Below are 18,214 nucleotides of genomic sequence, written 5' to 3'. Positions count from 1 at the left end.
TGTGTGTGTGTGTGTGTGTGTGTGTGTGTGTGTGTGTGTGTGTGTGTAGGTGCGCGCATACACATGTGGAACTTACTATGTAGCCCAGACTGGCCTCCAATTCACATTGATACTCCTGCATGAGCCTCCTGAAATGCTGAGATTATACACAGAGCTCTTTTTCAACAAAATAATGTTATCAATTACTTTCTAGGGGAGAAAACTCCTACATTTGCTGTTTTCTTCTCTTTATGTAAATCAAGTATTCTTTCGCTTTGATTTTGGGGGATTTAACTCAGTGCTGGAGCACAAGATAATACTTAGGTTCCTTTTCCAACACCAAAAAGATGTAAAATGCTCAGTTCACTCTAGTTTTCTTCTCCATCCACCTCACAAGCATAAACCCTGACATCTTTCTGAATAAATACTCTTGCTAGGGCTTTTAATAGAAGAATGTTTTAAAATGAAAATAAATTAAGATAAGAATATCAATAGATCAAATCTCACATAGGGAGATTAAAAATAACATTCCCATCTCTACTGTAACTATTCAGTGAATACAAGGAAATCTTATGATTAAAGAGAAATACTTTGCCGGGCAGTGGTGATGCACGCCTTTAATCCCAGCACTTGGGAGGCAGAGGCAAGCGGATTTCTGAGTTTGAGGCCAGCCTGGTCTACAGAGTGAGTTCCAGGACAGCCAGGACTACACAGAGAAACCCTGTCTCAAAAAACAAAAACAAAAAAAACCCAAAAACAACAACAACAACAAAAAAGAGAAATACTTTATAATTAGATGTTGCTTTCTACTTTTATAACATAAAACAATATGAGAATAATGCTCTACTAATGCTCTAATAAACTATAAATCTCTATCATTACAGATGTACTCTACAGAAATTAAAGCTATAGCAGTACATGTTATTATAGTTTTAATAGAAATATGAATGCAGTTGCTTAATAATAGATGTGTACTTAACTATGTTGTAACAAGACTGTAGAGAGGCTGGCTGCACAGCTCAGTGGTAGAAGACTTGACCAGTATGCAGGATAAAATTTTCATCCTTTGCCTCCATTACATCTCTAGGCCTAAATTTATATTTTGAATCAATCTTTAAATAATATGTTTTCATAAAAAAATTTAAATGATAATTTAAAAATATTTGCTATGTTATGCAAATGTGCAAATATAGAATAACATAAAACATATGAAACAAAGGAAGGCTGGTGAGATGCCTCAGTAGGAAGACAACTTACTTTACAAGCCTAAGGACCCGAGTTTAATCCCAGAATCCATGGTGGAAATGGAAAACTGATTCCCGAAAGTTGTTCTCTGACCTTTGCACAGACACACACAGCTGCACGCACACATGCACACACAATTATAATTATTATATTAATTATATTATATTAATATATTAAATTATATTATTATGTTATTATAATAATAATAACAATAATAATAATATAATTGTAATCAAAAGAGAAGATAGTGAGTTAAAGATAATTTGCATCTCCACAAATTTGAAGCAAAGCATTAGATGTATGTGGGTAAAACGTGTGTGGCTATAGGAGAGATGAGGGGCGTGGCCAGAGAGCAACAATTATAGACTAGAGGGTAGCCAGAAAATCCAATTTTATATCTGAAGCAAAAACAGAAAGTACTTAACAATACAGTAAGGAAGTGGGCTTTTTAACAAAGAAAAGGGGGGGTAACCTTGATGAGCTCCACAGGCACACAATCTGGAAACCTGCAAAATTACAGCTCAAGATAAATGATCTGTCATCAGGCAGCTGGCAGAATGACAAGGGGATGCTTGTAGTTTCTAGCTCAGTGATGCTGCAGGAGGGAAATCATTTAAGAGACGTCTCTGGTTTCTTTCTTTCTTTCTTCCCTGATCAAGCTATCTTTGACCAGAGAGTTCATTTGTTTCCAAGAGTATGTGGGTTTTATGTTGTATTTGTTGTTATTAAAGCCTAGCCTTAGTCCGTTGTGATCTGATAGAATACATGGGATCGTTTCAATTTTCTTGTATCTGTTGAGGCTTGTTTTGTGTCCAATTTTATGGTCAATTTTTGAGAGGGTTCCATGAAGTGTTGAGAAGAAGGTATATTCTTTTGTTTTGGGGTGAAATGTTCTATAGATATCTGTTTAATCCATTTGGTTCATAACTTCTGTTAGTTTCACTGTATCTCTGTTTAGTTTCTGTTTCACTGACCTGTCCATTGGTGAGAGTGAAGTGTTGAAGTCTCCCACTATTACTGGATGAAATTTAATGTGTGTTCTGCAACCTATAGGTTGGGAAAAAATCTTCACTAACCCTACATCTGATAGAGAGCTAATATCCAAAATATATAAAGAACTCAAAAAGGTAACCTCCAAAACACCAAATAACCCACTTTAAAAATGGGGTACACCAGGCAGTGGTGGCACACGCCTTTAATCCCAGCACTTGGGAAGCAGAGGCAGGCGGATTTCTGAGTTCGAGGCCAGCCTGGTCTACAGAGTGAGTTCCAGGACAGCCAGGGCTACAGAGAGAAACCCTGTCTCAAAAACCCAAACCAAAAAAAAAATGGGGTACTTTAGTGGGATATCCCCCCCTACATTTGCAATAAAGCTCGGTAACTGGGGAGGAGCTAATGTGGGAGGAGCGAAGAGTGGGAAGGAAAAGGAAGAGGAGGGGCGGGGAGACTGGCAACCATGAATTGGTCGAGAACAGTCCTGGGTAACAATTTATATCTACAGGTTAGGTATTGGGTAACAACTCTAATTGTGTGGGCATCTTGTTAATTGAGCATTTCCAAATATATAAATCCTTTGGATAATCTTTAAGCATTAAGAGTCTTCATTCTACTAGGAACCGTGAGCATGGTGGGTATCATCTGGGGTTTAGCAGAGAACCATGAGGGTGACGGGGTTGGTCTAAAATCTATACTTTGGGCATGGTCTCTATGGAGATGATCGGCAGAAACAGCTGCTACAGTAACATCTCATGGGGTGCTCTTGGCCTCTGGCCACTTCTAGTCGGGAACATGGCAGGCGGCCCAGATAACTAGTAGAGCCGGACCTAGCAGAGGGTTTTCTAAATATTGTTCGCAACAGGGTACAGAGCTAAACAGAGAATTCACAACAGAAGAATCTCAAATGGCAAGAAGCACTTAGAGAAATGTTCAAAGTCCTTAATGATCAGGGAAAGCAAATCAAAATGACCCTGAGATTCCATCTCACACCAGTCAGAATGGCTATGAATAAAATCTCAGGTGACAGCACATGCTGGCAAGGATATGGAGAAAGAGAACACTCTTCCATTGCTGGTGGGACTTCAAGCTGGTACAACCACTCTGGAAATCAATCTGGCAGTTCCTCAGAAAATTGGACATAGCATTACCTGAAGACCCAGATATACCACTCCTGGGCAGATACCCAAAAGATGCTCCACCATACCACAAGGATACTTGTTCCACTATGTTTATAGCAGCCTTATTTGTAATAGCTAAAGCTGGAAACAACCCAGATGTCTCCCAACTTGGGATCCATCTCATGGGGGACAGGAACCAAGGCCTGACACTATTACTGATGCTATTATGTGCTTACAGATGGGAGCCTGGCATGGCTGTCCCCTGAGACCTACCAGCAGCTGACTGAGACAGTTGCAGATACTTAGTCACAACCACTAGACTAGGACTCCTGCGGTTGAATTAGGGGAAGGATTGAAGAAGCTGAAAGGGAGAGTGACCCCATAGAAAGACCAGCAATGTCAACTAACCCAGATCCCAGGGAGCTCCCACAGACTGAGCCACCAATCAGGAGCATACACAGGCTGGTCCAAGGCCCCTGGCACATATAAAGCAGAGTTTCTGACTGGTCTGGCCTCAGTGGGAGAAGGTACACTTAATTCTTCAAGAGACTTGAGGCCCCAGAAAAGAGGGAGGCCTGGGGAGGGGGAAAGCATCCTCTTGGAGGCAAGGGGGGGAGGAATGGGATGAGGAACTGTGAGAAGAGGTACAGGGAGGGGTGCAACAACTGGAATGTAAACAAACAAAATAATTAAAATTACAAAAAGAGAGATGTCTCATAGTCAAATCTCTCAAGAAAAAATAATCCTCTATATTTCTATATCTCCAACCTCCAAATATGTTCTGCTTTCCACTGGGTAAGCAAGTAACCACTTAGAGAATCAGTGTGGACCCAGAAAACAAGTTGTAACTTAGATGAAGACTTAGGTTAGGGAGTACTCAGATCTACTTGGATAGGAAGTATAAGCTACCTAAAAGAAGGAACCCAAAGGCAGATAACATTTGGGAATTACATTAGCACCAGAGGAGGTCAGGGAGAAAAAGGCATTGAAATTAGTATATAAAAGAAACCAGTTGACCTAAAGACTGGAAACCCCTCACCATCAGGGATACTTACCTGTATGGGACAGAGTAAACACAAGAAAAGTCAAAGGAGGAAAAGGCAGGTGCTATAAAAACAATTCAGTCTCCTCACCCAGGGCCTTCATGCTTCTAACTTTTCCAGCCTCACTTCCAATCTCAAAGGTGCTCTCTCAATAAATAGTCTCTATTTCTACAGCTATCTAATTTTTTTATCTAATTTTTTTGTTTGGAAACACAAGAACCTGAAAATCTCAAATATATGGCTGACCTCTGAACTATGACTCATGCCTATAAAAGTCTGACTTCCAGGAAGAGATAAATAACTAGTTTTGTGTGGGTATGAAAGGGCTGGGGTTGCTAGAACAAAAACAGGCGTGACCAGAGTACTACTCAGTACACTACACCATACTTTACAAGCTTTGCTCTGACCGTTTTCCATACTGAGAGTATCAAAAACATTTAAAGTAAATGCAGATGAGTTGAGTATTGTCCATACCTATACTCTCACAAGCAAAGATCTCAGTATGAGGTGGCATCCAACCAAGTAGTTCTCTGGCCCAGTTGGTAGGACCAGTTTGTAGGCTGTGACTATACTTTCCACATTAGCAAGCCTAGATGGGAAAACTTACTGATAAGACTTCAGCCCGGCCAATGGTCATGGAAGCATGCATTGAGCAGGAAAGGTAAAGTGGGACTCAGCTTGTAAATGGTCCTTTCTAAGCTATCTTCTTAGAACTTCAGAGAGAAAACAACTCAGTGCTCCCCTGACAATTAGTAAACTGCACAGAACAAGCCTAATGGGGAGCTCTATCCTTTATCTCCTCAGGAAGGTATATGTTGTATCCTAGTTTGAGTAAACCCATCATAGCAAAGAAGACATGACGGTGAGAGTAGCTTTCAACTACAACACAGAGATGAAATTACCAGTTACAAGTCAATAATGAAGATTAACTGTTAAAAAGTCCATCCCATAGGCTGTCTCTGACTCTGTCATATGCCTTTGGGACCCCTTTCTCCTACTGCCTGCCTTGTCTAGACTTAATAGGAGAGGATGTGCATAGTCTTATTGGAACTTCATTAGCCAGGGCTGGTTTTCTGAAGATAAACGGAGGAGGGAGGAGGAGTGGATGGGAGAAGGAAGCGGGGAGACTGGAAGGGCAGGGACTGCGGTTGGGATGTAAAGTAAATTAATAAAAAAAAAAATAAGTAAATAAATAAATAACCCAAAAAAGTCTATGCCTTGTCAATCTGATAACAAAACACATCACTTCAAAATGCTAACATTCCATACCTGGCCCTCAAAGGTTCATGCCCATCTCATAACCCTAAACTTCCAATGTCCACACAACTTTTAAAAGTCCCAACACTACTCAAAAGTCCAACATATGGTGTGGTGTGGTGGGTGTGGTGGCACATGCCTCTAATCCCAGCACTAGGGAGGTAGAGGCAGATAAATGTCTGAGTTCAAAGCCAGCCTGACCTACATACTGAGTTCAAGGACAGCCGGTGTTACATAGAGACCCTATCTTTTAAAAATAAAAAATAAAAATCCCAAAGTGTTTCTGAGATTCGACCATATATCAGAATAAAAAAATCAATTTAAAAAGGGATTTAGAAACTATGGCACACATATTTAATCCTAGCACTTGGGAGGCAGAGGCAGATGGATCTATGTGACTTCCAGATCAGCCTAGTCTACAAAGGGAGTTTCAGAAGAGCCAGGGCTACAATAGTGAGCCTTTACCTTAAAAATAAAATAAAAAAGGAAGCTTGGAGATTATTGCCTACCATCCCCAGAACCCTAGGTTCAATTTCCAGTGCTATAATTTCTTAAAGATATTTTCACAAGTCACATAGTCAATAATTATATAGTTCTCATGATTGATCGTAGCCTCTACTAAATTCTTCAGCTTGCTAAAATTGCCCATTTTAAAATCAGCATCTAGAACACTGAAGAAATGTTACAAGTATTTCTAGAAACTTAGTATGTACTGGCTGGTTTTGTGTGTTACTTGACACAAGCTGAAGTTATAACAGACAAAGGAGCCTCAGTTGAGAAAATGCCTACATGAGATCCAGCTGTAAGGCATTTTCTCAATTAGTGATCAAGGGTAGGAGGGCCCACTGTGGGTGGTGCCATCCCTGGGCTGGTAGTCCTGGGTTCTATAAGAAAGCAAACTGAGCAAGCCAGAGGAAGCAAGCCAGTTAGTAATATCCCTCCATGGCCTATGCATCAGCTCCTGCTTCCTGACCCGCTTGATTCTCAGTCCTGACCTCCTTTGGTGATGAACAGCAGTGTGGAAGTGTAAGCTGCACAAACCCTTTCCTCCCCAACTTGCTTCTTGGTCATGATGTTTGTGCAGGAATACAAACCCTGACTAAGACAAACTGGTACTGGGAGTGGAGTATTTTATGACAGCTTGACCAGATTTGGGGGAGGGCTGTGGAAGGTCATTGGAACTTTCAGCTAGAAGAGCTCTGTGGGATGTTCTATAGAAGCTTGGAAGATAACAGTGCAGTGCAAATGATGGAGGCCTGGCTTGTGAAACTTCAGAAGGAAGATTAAAGACGCTTATCGGGGCCTTTGCTATTTTGATTGTGAAGATTCTGTAGTTTGGGTTAGCTGGGACTGAAAAATCAGCTGTGATTAACAAGATACAGAACTACTAAAGCCAAACCTTTGCATTACTGGGACGATTGATGTTAGTTAGCTGAAGCTAAGAAATTAGTGTTGATTAAGAAGAGACTAGCATCACAAAGGTGAAATCTTCTGGGAAGTGTTTCTTGAAAGCACAGAGAAGCTGTGTTCCAGAGGCAGCCACAGTTGTATCTCATGTTATCGAGCAGACTTGGCAAGGTATAAGAGTCACCCAGGTGGTACTGGTTTTGAAACATGAAGGAGTCATGAAGAACAGCTTATGCTTGGCACTGTGAGAGGCCAGGAGAGGCCATTGGTGAAGGTGCAGCCTCAGTGGCAATTGAAGGTCCAGGACTGACGGGGTCATGCAGAGAAGTTGAGGTTTAGCACCATGAAAAGAGCCTATAAGAGGCTATTTGTGAAAGTGCAGTCCAGTTGCAGCAGGAGACAGTTTTGGAGATGCCAGTACCATGAGATGACCCCCAAGACCAGCAGCAGCAGTGGAGTACAAGTAGCTGAAGTCTAGAAAACAAGGCGAGTGCTACAAAGGGCAGGGCTGGAGAAGTGACCCAAGCCCTTGGAGGAGCCCAGATCATCGTGAGTGGATCCCAGACATTGGACGGTTAGTTTGATTTTGCTTTTGATTGTGACTTTGCCCTGATTTTTTTCCCTCTTGAAGTAGGAAAGTATTTTAGTGAAGCCCACAGTTAAGAAACTTTGAACTGTAGAAAGACTTTGAATTTCAAAATAGAGTGGATATTTTAAAGGGATCGAAATTTTAATATGTAAGAATTTTTAAAGACTGTGGGACTTTTAAAGTTATTTAGATCTTGGGGATGAATAAGAAAGTAAGGGTTGAGGCTTAATAGTGATGTGTTTGTGTGTCAAGTTGACAAGGGGTCAATTGTACTGGCTGGTTTTGTGTCAACTTGACACAAGCTGAAGTTATCACAGAGAAAGAAGCTTCAGTTGAGGAAATGCCTCCATGAGATCCAGCTGTAAGGCATTTTCTCAATTAGTGATCAAGGATGGGAGGGCCCATTGTGGGTGGTGCCATCCCTCAGCTGGTAGTCCTGGGTTCTATAAGAAAGTAGGCTGAGCAAGCCAGGGGAAGCAAATCAGTAAGTAGCACCCCTCTATGGCCTCTGCATCAGCTCCTGCCTCCAAGTTCCTGCCCTGTGTGAGTTTTTGTCCTAACTTCCTTTGGTGATGAACAGCAGTGTGGAAATGCAACCTGAATAAACCCTTTCCTCCCCAACTTCCTTCTTGGTCATGATGCTTTGTGCAGGAATACAAATCCTGACTAATTCATAGCATTAAGAAAGCTGTGAGTCACAGAAATCTAACTTCCTATCTAATGAAGGAATCCTTTTAAAAATATATAATTATATTATGTTCATACCTTTGCTTACAGTCTTCTAGTGACAACAGAATTAGATATCTTTCAACAAAGCTGTCAGATTTATAGGATTACTATTTAATAAATGATTGCTCCTTATATTGATCTGAAATTTTTCTTCCTATAGATTTTACCCATCAGTCTTCATTCTGTTCTGTGGCGTTTGATTGCCCTTTAATATTTTAGTCCTAAGTCCTAAAAACAATTCAGAGAAGGACCGTAATTCCAACAGTCAGTATTTTTCAACATAGACATCATTATAGTCTCCAAATATTTTCACATGGTATATTCTCTACACTAATCCAATTATTTTTAAAGTGTAATGCCTAGAAATAAATCACAATACACAAAACATAGCTAATTAATACAAAATACCCACCTAGACATTGTTAAAATAGGCTCTGATACAGGCTCTCACTATGTAGTTCAGGCTACTCTCAAACTCCTGGTCTCAAGTGATCTTAATAACTCATGCTCCTGAATAACTGTGACTACCGACAAGAACTGGCTGTATTACTTACTGTACTCTGGGGATGGATAAGGAAGTAAGAGTTGAGGCTTAATAGTGATGGATTTGTGTGTCAAGTTGACAAGGGGTAACCTGACAAAAAGCAACTTAAAAGAAAGGTTTATTATGGATTACAGTTAAAGGAGAAGTCCATCATGGCAGGAAAAGGCATGGTGGTAGGAGTGTGAGGTTTCTGGTGATGCCATGTCCACAATCAGAAAGAAAGGAGCAATAAATGCTAGCGTTCATTTCACTTCCTGTTTTTTATTCAGATCTAGACCTGAGCCCATGAACTGGTGCCGCCCATCTTCATAATGGAACTTCTTACCATAGTTAACCTCACAATCCCTCATAGACATATGCAGTGCTCTAACCTACTGTGACATCAATCCCTCACAGACATGCCCAGAGGCTTGTCTCCTAGGTAATTCTAGATACTGTCAAATTGACAACCTATATAAACTGTTTACACTGGATACAGACCTTTTTCACATGAACTATTGTCAAGACAAATGAACCTCTGTCCCAGTCTAGTCCATAGGCAACTTGAAGCCTTGTACATTTACAGCAACTTGCTTAATTGAAATATTGGCTTTTATAGGCTAAGAAATGACAAGTAACATTTCAAAGTCATAGAACAAATGGTAAGAGTTAAGGTGTAAAACTGAGCATGGTGGTACACACCTTTACTTTTACCACCAGGACACTTAGGCAGAAAGATTACGAGTTCAAGGTCTATATAGCCCATCTATAAATAATAATAAATAAATCCAAAGCCCGCTAGACTTTATATCAGTATTTCCTTAATTGCTTTAAAGTAGTTAACAAAAAATATTAACAATATAAATAAAGACAAAAATTATGAAGAGAAAGTTCATGAAAGCTCAATCTCATTTGCAGTGTAGGGAGCATTGGACAAAAAGCCTAGTGGCATTTATATCTTATAGGTATCCAGAAGCCATCTAACTGGACAAATTCCCCCAATAAAAGAGATTCGTGCCTGGTAATATAAATCTAGCTATGGCAGATATAAATCACGGGCCCTAGAGGAGAATGTATTACTCTCCTAAACCAATGTAATTCCTAACATTCTAAATACTGGTCCTTGTATCCACATATGAGGGTAATTCTCACCCCTCACCAAAGAAGCTGCTTCTTGATGCAGATGGAAATTATTACAGAAATTCATAACTGGTCAAACTACAGAGAACAGATCATGGAGTGCCCAACCCCAATTAACACATCTACAATGCAACCTCTCTGCCTAAATCTAAGGGAACATCCCAGAAGAAAGATGTAAGAGTCTACTAGGGTGTGTGTGTGTGTGTGTGTGTGTGTGTGTGTGTGTGTGTGTGTAATCTCTATATACGAATGGATAATAGGGAAGCTATACCCATGAAATCTCAACAACATGGCAGTACCAGTTGACATGCAGATGAGGAAAATCTCACAAGGTCCTACCCCTAATGAAAAAGTAGAGGCAACTAATGGCTACTGTGAGAGGGAGAACCAGTCTTCTCCAGGATGAGCTTCCTGACAGATCATCCAATCCCAATGGTCAGCTGTAAACACATACATATGAGCACTACTAAATGCACTCAGCATACTGTGTGTGTGTGTGTGTGTGTGTGTGTGTGTGTGTGTGTGTAAAACAAAAATTTAAAAAGAGGTCAAAAGTTTGAGATAAGGGGACATGGGAAGAGTTAGAGAAGAAGGAATGGAAATGATTTGAATACAGTATTCATTTATGAAAAAAATCACTAAAAATATTAAAAGGTAAAAAAAAATTTATTCTAGTCTTAAACCTTCAGGTAAATCATGTTTCCTCTATTAACTTCAGTTTCATCATTATAAAATAAAAGATACCCTGATTTGAACAATGTAAAATATATACATATATCAAAACATATATCCCATCATTTTTGTGTCAATTTAAACTTCTAATAGAAAATATAAGGAAAAGTAGAGACAGTCATGGTGGTATTCCCAGCACTCAGGAGACAGAGGCACACCTCTGTGAGTTCAAGGACAGACTGGTCTACATATTGAGTTTCAGGCTTAACAGGGGTATGTACATAGTGAAATGCTGCCTCAAAAAAGAAGAAAATATAAATATAAATAATTTTTTTAATTTCAGGAATACTCTATATTATGAGGCTTCTTTGTACAAAAGGACAAGTTAATCCTAAAATTCATATGGAAGTGCAAGGAACCCAGAATATTCAAAACAATATTGAAACAAAATAAAATTGGGCAACTCATCCCTTCTCATTTCAAAACTTACTGTACAATTACAGTAATCAGGATAGTCTGATAATAGCATGAAGACAGATATATCCAACTAATTTAGTAGAATACAAACCAAAAATAAGCCATTAGATTTGTGATCAATTCGTTTTTTACAGAAGTACCAAGATTTCTTAACAAGAAACAGAGTTTCTCAACAAGTGGCATTTGAGAGAATTGGATAGCCATGTGTACAAAAATGAATGGAGTTAGACACCTATCTCATTCCATACCTAGAAATCAACGAAAAATGGATCATGGGCTTAAACAGAATTACTTGAAACTGTCAAACTTTTATATGGAGAAAATGGAGCTCCCATACACTACTGGTGGAAATGTAAATTGGCATGGCCATTGTAGAAGATAATCTGGCTTTTTCTCAAAAAAAGTTGCTAATTAAAAGTATACTTACCATGCTACCCAGCAATTCCACTTCTAGGTATATATACATACCCAAGGAAATCAAAAACATGTAGACACAAAACTTGGTATATAAATATTCACAGTATAATGAATAATAACCAAATATTGGAAATGATTCAAATGTCTATCAGTGGATAGATGAATGAATAAATAAAGCATATCTGCAGAGTGAAGCATAATGCAACATGATTGAACCCTTAAACAATTATGCTAAATAAAAAAGTTAATCACAAAGACCACTTACTGTACATCTCTATTTGCATGAAATGCCCATAATATGCAAATTTACAGACAGAAAATTGATTCATGTTTATATGAAATATAAATATGTTTACTTTATTAAATTTATAATAAATATGTTTGTGGTTATTATATATCAATATATTGATAATTAAAATTCATATTAATATATTAAATATATTCACATTGATATATTAAATATATTTGTGCCAATTTAAATTTTTAATAGAAATATATTTAAATTACTGATACATTATAAATAGGTATATTTTGTGGTATAGAAATTATATATCAATAAAGAAATTAAAATAATGAGATATTTTAAGGCATCTTTCATTTCTAGAATAACCATAGGGAAATGCATCATAGTTTACATTTTGCCAACTAAAAGTACATGCCTAGTTCCATAATGACAAAACAAGGAAACTAATAAAGCAACAAATGATAAAATACAATTTTGAAATTTCAGTATTTACATAAAACCAGAAGACTTTTAAAATATCAGTGAAAAACACAGAACAATTATAAATGAGACGGCATCTTTGAGGTCAACTATTTAAAGACCATTGTGATTGTAGGAAAATCTCAAGGCTGGGTAGATAGATAGCTTAGTAGGTAAGAGCAACTGCTCTCCAAGCATGAGATCTAAGTTCAGATCCGCAGCACATACTAGGTCAAACAGCCTAACCCAAACAGCAAGCTCCTTGTTCAGTAAAGGACCCTGCTTCAAGGGAAGGGACTAAGGCAGAGAATTATAGAGGAAGACACTTTATGTCTTGCTCAGACCTCCGCATGTACACACCCTTCCCACATGTTCACATACATGCACCATACATATCACAAATCCATATATTTGAAAAACTAATAGTTGAAAGTGAGACTCTCAGAGGCGGTATTTAAAAATAAACAGTTGTTGCTATAAATAAATAAATGAAGTGGTTGAAAATTAAGCTTAGCTATTCTTTCTTTTTACCATCATTCACGCTACACAGATTACAGTCACCACTAGTAATATCAACTATCATAGTATAATATCCTACAGAAAGCAAAGTACACATCTTTATCGCTTTTTACATTTTAAAAATGTCCTGTTGTGAGGCCACAGTGCTTATGATACCTACTGACTCAGCTTGGTAAGAAAGCACATGGAAGATGCCCTTCTCCACAGTGATCTTATACATGGCTATGTTAGCCTCAGTGTAGCATCTCCACATTAATCTGACATATAATTTCTCCAGATTCTGAAAAAGAAAACAACACAAGCATGAGACCTACCACAAATGTTACTAAGAATTTCCACTGCTCAAAATCTGTAGTAACTTACAGCCATGGCAGCTTGAAAGAATTCATCAGCAATCTGAGCATTTCCAGTATCCAACCATTCTTTCCCTGTTCTCATATTCATCTAGAAAACACAAGTTAGGAAATTGTTTTAAAACTTCACACCTCTCCCTAAATTGGTTGAAAGATATTGGAGAAAATAATTTATCTATATAGAGAGATATGATATACAGGCGGAAAAAACAACAATCAGCACTTTCTAGAGTTCTGCGTGCTGCTTTGAATTTCAACTTAAGAGAAGTAGTCTTGAGAAAAGCAAAAAAAAAAAAATAATGTTTTTACTGGTTAGTTTTAAATGTCAACTTGCCACAACCTAAAATCGCCTGGGAAGAGAATCTTAATGAGAAATTATCAAGGCCAGACTGGCCTATACATATGTTGTTAAGAGAGTCTCTTGATTGTTAGCTGATGCAGGAAGACCGAGCAGTTTGGGTGGTGTCATTCCCTAGGAAGGAGATCTTGTACTAGATAAATCAGGAGAAAACTAGATAACAGAAAGCAAGTAAGGATGTGTATATTCTCTCTTTGATTTTGACTGTAGATACAATATGACTGAGTTCCTACCTTGCCTTGCCTTCGACAATGGGCTGAGACCTGGAATTGTAAGTCAAATAAATCCTTTCTCGTCTACATTGATTTTTATCTGCCTATTTCATCGCAGCAACAAAAACAGAACTAGAACAATGCCTTGAAAACACATCTTCTGAGAAAATACTTTTAATATTTTAGTTGTGCATGAAGTTCTCAAAATTTCCAATTATAATTATTATCCCATTTTAAGGATTTCTCTTTCTTTTTTAAAGATTTATTTATTAAATGTACAGTGTTATGTACTGCATATATGCCTCCAGATCTCACTACAGATGGTTGTGAGCCACCATGTGGTTGCTGGAAATTGAACTCAGAACCTCTTGAAGAATAGCCATTGCTCTGGACCCCTGAGCCATTTCTCCAGCCATATCCCAATATTTTTAAAGTTATAATTTATATAGAAAGAGAAACATTTTAAAAACTCAATGCTTCACGTAAGTGAAGAAATTTATAGGAAAAACATTGGACTATGAGTCAGCACACCTAAGTTCCAGTTTTTAATTTCATCTTTAGAATAGTATTAAAGAACTCAATGGGGCTGGAGAGATTGCTCAGTGGTTAAGAGCACTGACTGCACTTCCAGAGGTTCTGAGTTCAAATCCCAGCAACCACATGGTGGCTCACAACCATCTGTAATGAGATCTGATGCCCTCTTCTGGTGTGTCTGAAGACAGCTACAGTGTATTCATATATAATAAATAAATCTTTTAAAAAAAAAAGAACTCAATGATTGAATCATTATTAAATAGCATTTACCTGTCACAACCTGAAAATGCTCTCAATACTGTAACTGGTAGGTAAGGAATAGCTGATATGTAATATGCATAAATCCTATGGATGCAAACAAGGACTGAATTGAGATAGAAGAGTGAGCATATGGTACAGCTACCTCTTCTAGTATAGTTCCCCAGAAATGATAATAAAAAGTATGTTTCTGGGGGGGGAAATGGGGAAAGGGGCTAACATCTGAAATGTAAATAAAATATCCAATAATAATAATAATAAAAATAATAATAATAAAAGAAAAAAGTATGTTTCTAATTCAAAACGAGTCCTAGAAATTAAGAGGCATTTTTAATGAACCAGAAATTAGGAAGAATCTCTAAAAACAAAAAAAACAAATGAGACAAAAACTCTCATCATAAATGCACAAATACGGAAAATTTGGAAACGTCCCTGAAGGTCAAAAGCAGAAACATCAAGTAATTAGCCTCCCAACAAAAGGTCTCTATCTTCCCCCTCTTGAGAAAATAGCAATAAATACAACTCATGGGCTGAGAAGAAATCAATTTCAGATAGCTGACAACCTAGACCAATGCAAAATATCTAGTCTTACTCCACCATCAGTCACTGGGTTCAAGTTACAGTAAATAGTGTGACACAGTATTCAAAGAAAACTATCAAGGAACCTCAAATTAAACTAATGAGGAAGAACAATACCATGAAAGGACAGCACACTCAAACACAACACTCGAGGGAGGAGAATTAAGAAATGTAGGTTAAAGGAGAAGAGAGGTGGAGTGGTAAAGGTATGAATACTCGAAGAAAATGGAAAGTAAAGATCTAATCTTCAAAAGTTATGGGGAAATGTTAAATGTATTGTTTACATTTTTAAAGATTTCAAAGCTTGTTAGGACTACATAGTGAGACCCTCTCTCAAAAAAATATTTTTAAAGATAAGCATCAAATAAGTTTTATATAGTATACTATAACGAAAATGGAGAAAAGATCAGAGAAGATAACATAATATGAAATAACTTCTTATATCTCATAATCACAAGTAAATAGATAATATAAAACTGATAAATCAAAAATTAGTTGTTTTTAGTGTTGAGGTTTTTGGTTTTGTTTTGTTTGCAGTGCTGGGGCTTGAACCAAAAGCCTCATATATACTAAGCATCCATGCTACCATTAAGTCCAAGAATGAGTTATTAATATAGAAAGATTGCTGCTTCATAAAAATTCTATGTTGAAGCCCTCACTTCACATACATCAAATTATGAGTATATCTGAACATAGGGCCTTTAAGAGATAATTATGTTAAAATGAGGTCTTAAAAGTCTATACAAGGGCTAGCAAGCTGTTTCACTGGGTAAAGGCGCCTGCCATTCAAGCCTCTGATTCCACATAAAGATGGAAGGAGAGAACTGACCTCATAGTGTTTCCTCAGATCTCCACACATGGGCTGTGGTATGCATACACGCTCACACGGGCACGCACACGTGAGCACACACGCACACACAACAACAATAAATAAAACTGGTGGGAAAGAGCCTAATGAGATCTTACTGGTATCCTTACAAGAGAGAATTTAGATATACAAAGGCGCACAAGGAATGAATGACCCTGCTGAGAGCAAAGGTCACACAAGGACCAAGGGGAGAAGGGGGATAACTGGAAATCCAGAAAAAGAGACTTAAGAGGAAATTGAACATGCTGACATCTTGATCATGAACTGGGAAAAAAATAATTAAGATAAAATTAATTTCTGTTGTTTAAGCCATGTGGTTTATGACTTTTTTATTGGAGCCCTAGAAAAATCAATAGAGTAATAAAAGTATATGATTAAGATATATGGAGGTAGGCTGAGTATAGTGCTGCATGCCTTTAATCTCAGCACTTGAGAGGTAGATGCAAGCAAATCTTTGTCTGTTTGAGTCCAGTCTTGGTCTACATAGTGAGTTCCAAGACAACCAGAGCTATAAGACTCTGTCTCAAGCCCCTGCATCCAAAAAAGATATATGGAAGTAACCCTGAAAATGAAAACAGAAGTAGTTACAAGTAATAGCCTTAAAACTGGCAATGACAGCTGAGAAAGTAGCTCACTGAAGTGCTTACCTAGCATGTGGCAGGCCCAAAGTTTAACCTCTAGCACCGAAAGAAAAATTAACAAAGATACACACAGAAAGCAAGTCACTATGGCACCCAAAGGACCATCAAGGTACCTCCAATTGAATATAGTTATATTTTATACGTGTGTGTGTGTGTGTGTGTGTGTGTGTGTGTGTAGTACAGAGATACTTTTATTTATTGTTTTTATTTTATGCATATAGGTGTTTGAAATGGACCATGTACATGCCTAGTGCCTAGGGAGGACAGAAGGGGCTGTCAAGATACCCTGGAACTACAGTTCCAGCTGATTGTAAGCTGCCATGTGTGTGCTGGGAATCAAACCCCAGTCCTCTAAAAGAGCATCCAGGGTTGCGAACCACTGAGCAGTATTTCTGGCTCCCAAAGCTATTTTTAAAAGTGAGAAATAGCTCGATACACACAAATAGATATTGCCACACATAGATATATAGTTACATAGGTGAAAACGTAAATGGGAAGAGTATATATGGAATCCAGTAAAGTATAAGGGTGCACACCAGTAATCCTAGCATTTTGAAGACTCATGCAGAAGGATTACAAAGCCCAGCCTGGGCTACATAGTAAGTTTTGGTCTAAAACAATGGATATGTGTGAATTGTTTTCCATTTATTTAGCTATATCCCTATCCCATTAAAACAGTATTTTGACCAGTGGCACATGCCTACACTCCCAATACTTGGGAAGCAGAAACAGGAAAATCACTGCAAATTCAAGATCAGAGCCTACATTAGTGAGTTTCAAGCCATCCAGGGCTACACAGCAAGACATCATCTTGAAAGACTGAAAAAAAACCATAGAAAACACAAAAACAAATAATACTAGGTATGAAGACATGTGAAATGCTAGCATTCTAGAGGCCACTGAAGGATAGGATAGAATAGGGTATATTGTATCAGTATGATACAATACAATATGACATGATACTAAGAAGAAACCTTACCAAGAAAATGAAAGACTTTTACAATGTAAACTTTTAAAATAAGAACCAGCGCGCACACACACACACACACACACACACACACACACACACACACACACAACAAAACCCTGCCCTGGCCCAGGGAAAGTGCACAGGAGGAGATAGCTGGTGGGTGACCCAGCCAGGCCCATGCCCCACCAGGCCACGCATTGCTGGGGGCAGGAGGCAAGATGATGTCTGTGGCACATGTTTCCACTGAGGGCTATCCAAATGTCCATGGTCTGTGCTGCAGCCTGAAGCCATGTCCACAGGCTATGCTGCCAAGGGGGCATATTATTGTGGGTAGCCTGTGCTGCCACCTGAGGCCATTGTGTTGTCTAGATCCTTGTTAGCTCAGAAGGCCTTGTCTGGGTCAGGAGGCCACCATGTTCATGGTATGTGCTGTTGCCAGAAACCATGTAGATAGAGGCCCATGATCTATGCTCCCACTGACCATGAAGACGACTACTTTTGCTGTGATACTGATGACTGCAGACTCACAGTTGAGAAAGAGGGACATAGAAAGCTTCTGCGACAACCCCTAGCCTCACCCCACCCTCCAAAAAGTAACAGCCTAGATAGGAAGCCACCAAAGAACTC

The 18,214-nt window shown here is 38.4% G+C and overlaps 1 protein-coding gene across 2 annotated transcripts in view; it reads right to left on the bottom strand.

Annotated features, from left to right (window-relative positions):
* The window catches only part of Tex11 (testis expressed 11), a 207,409-nt gene that overhangs the window by 165,420 nt on the left and 23,775 nt on the right, over positions 1–18,214 (bottom strand). For both annotated transcript variants that reach the window (XM_028770040.1, XM_028770041.1), the window contains exons 5-6: positions 13,178–13,258; positions 12,975–13,094 (exon numbers count right to left, since the gene is read on the bottom strand). In XM_028770040.1, the coding sequence (XP_028625873.1) occupies positions 12,975–13,094; positions 13,178–13,258 (201 nt within the window). The remainder of the gene's footprint in view (positions 1–12,974; positions 13,095–13,177; positions 13,259–18,214) is intronic.

Source organism: Grammomys surdaster, unplaced genomic scaffold, assembly GCF_004785775.1.
Source record: "Grammomys surdaster isolate TR1022 unplaced genomic scaffold, NIH_TR_1.0 197, whole genome shotgun sequence".
NCBI lineage: Eukaryota > Metazoa > Chordata > Mammalia > Rodentia > Muridae > Grammomys > Grammomys surdaster.
The sequence above is the reverse complement of the archived record's forward strand: the minus strand, read 5'-3'. Positions and strand labels throughout refer to the sequence as shown.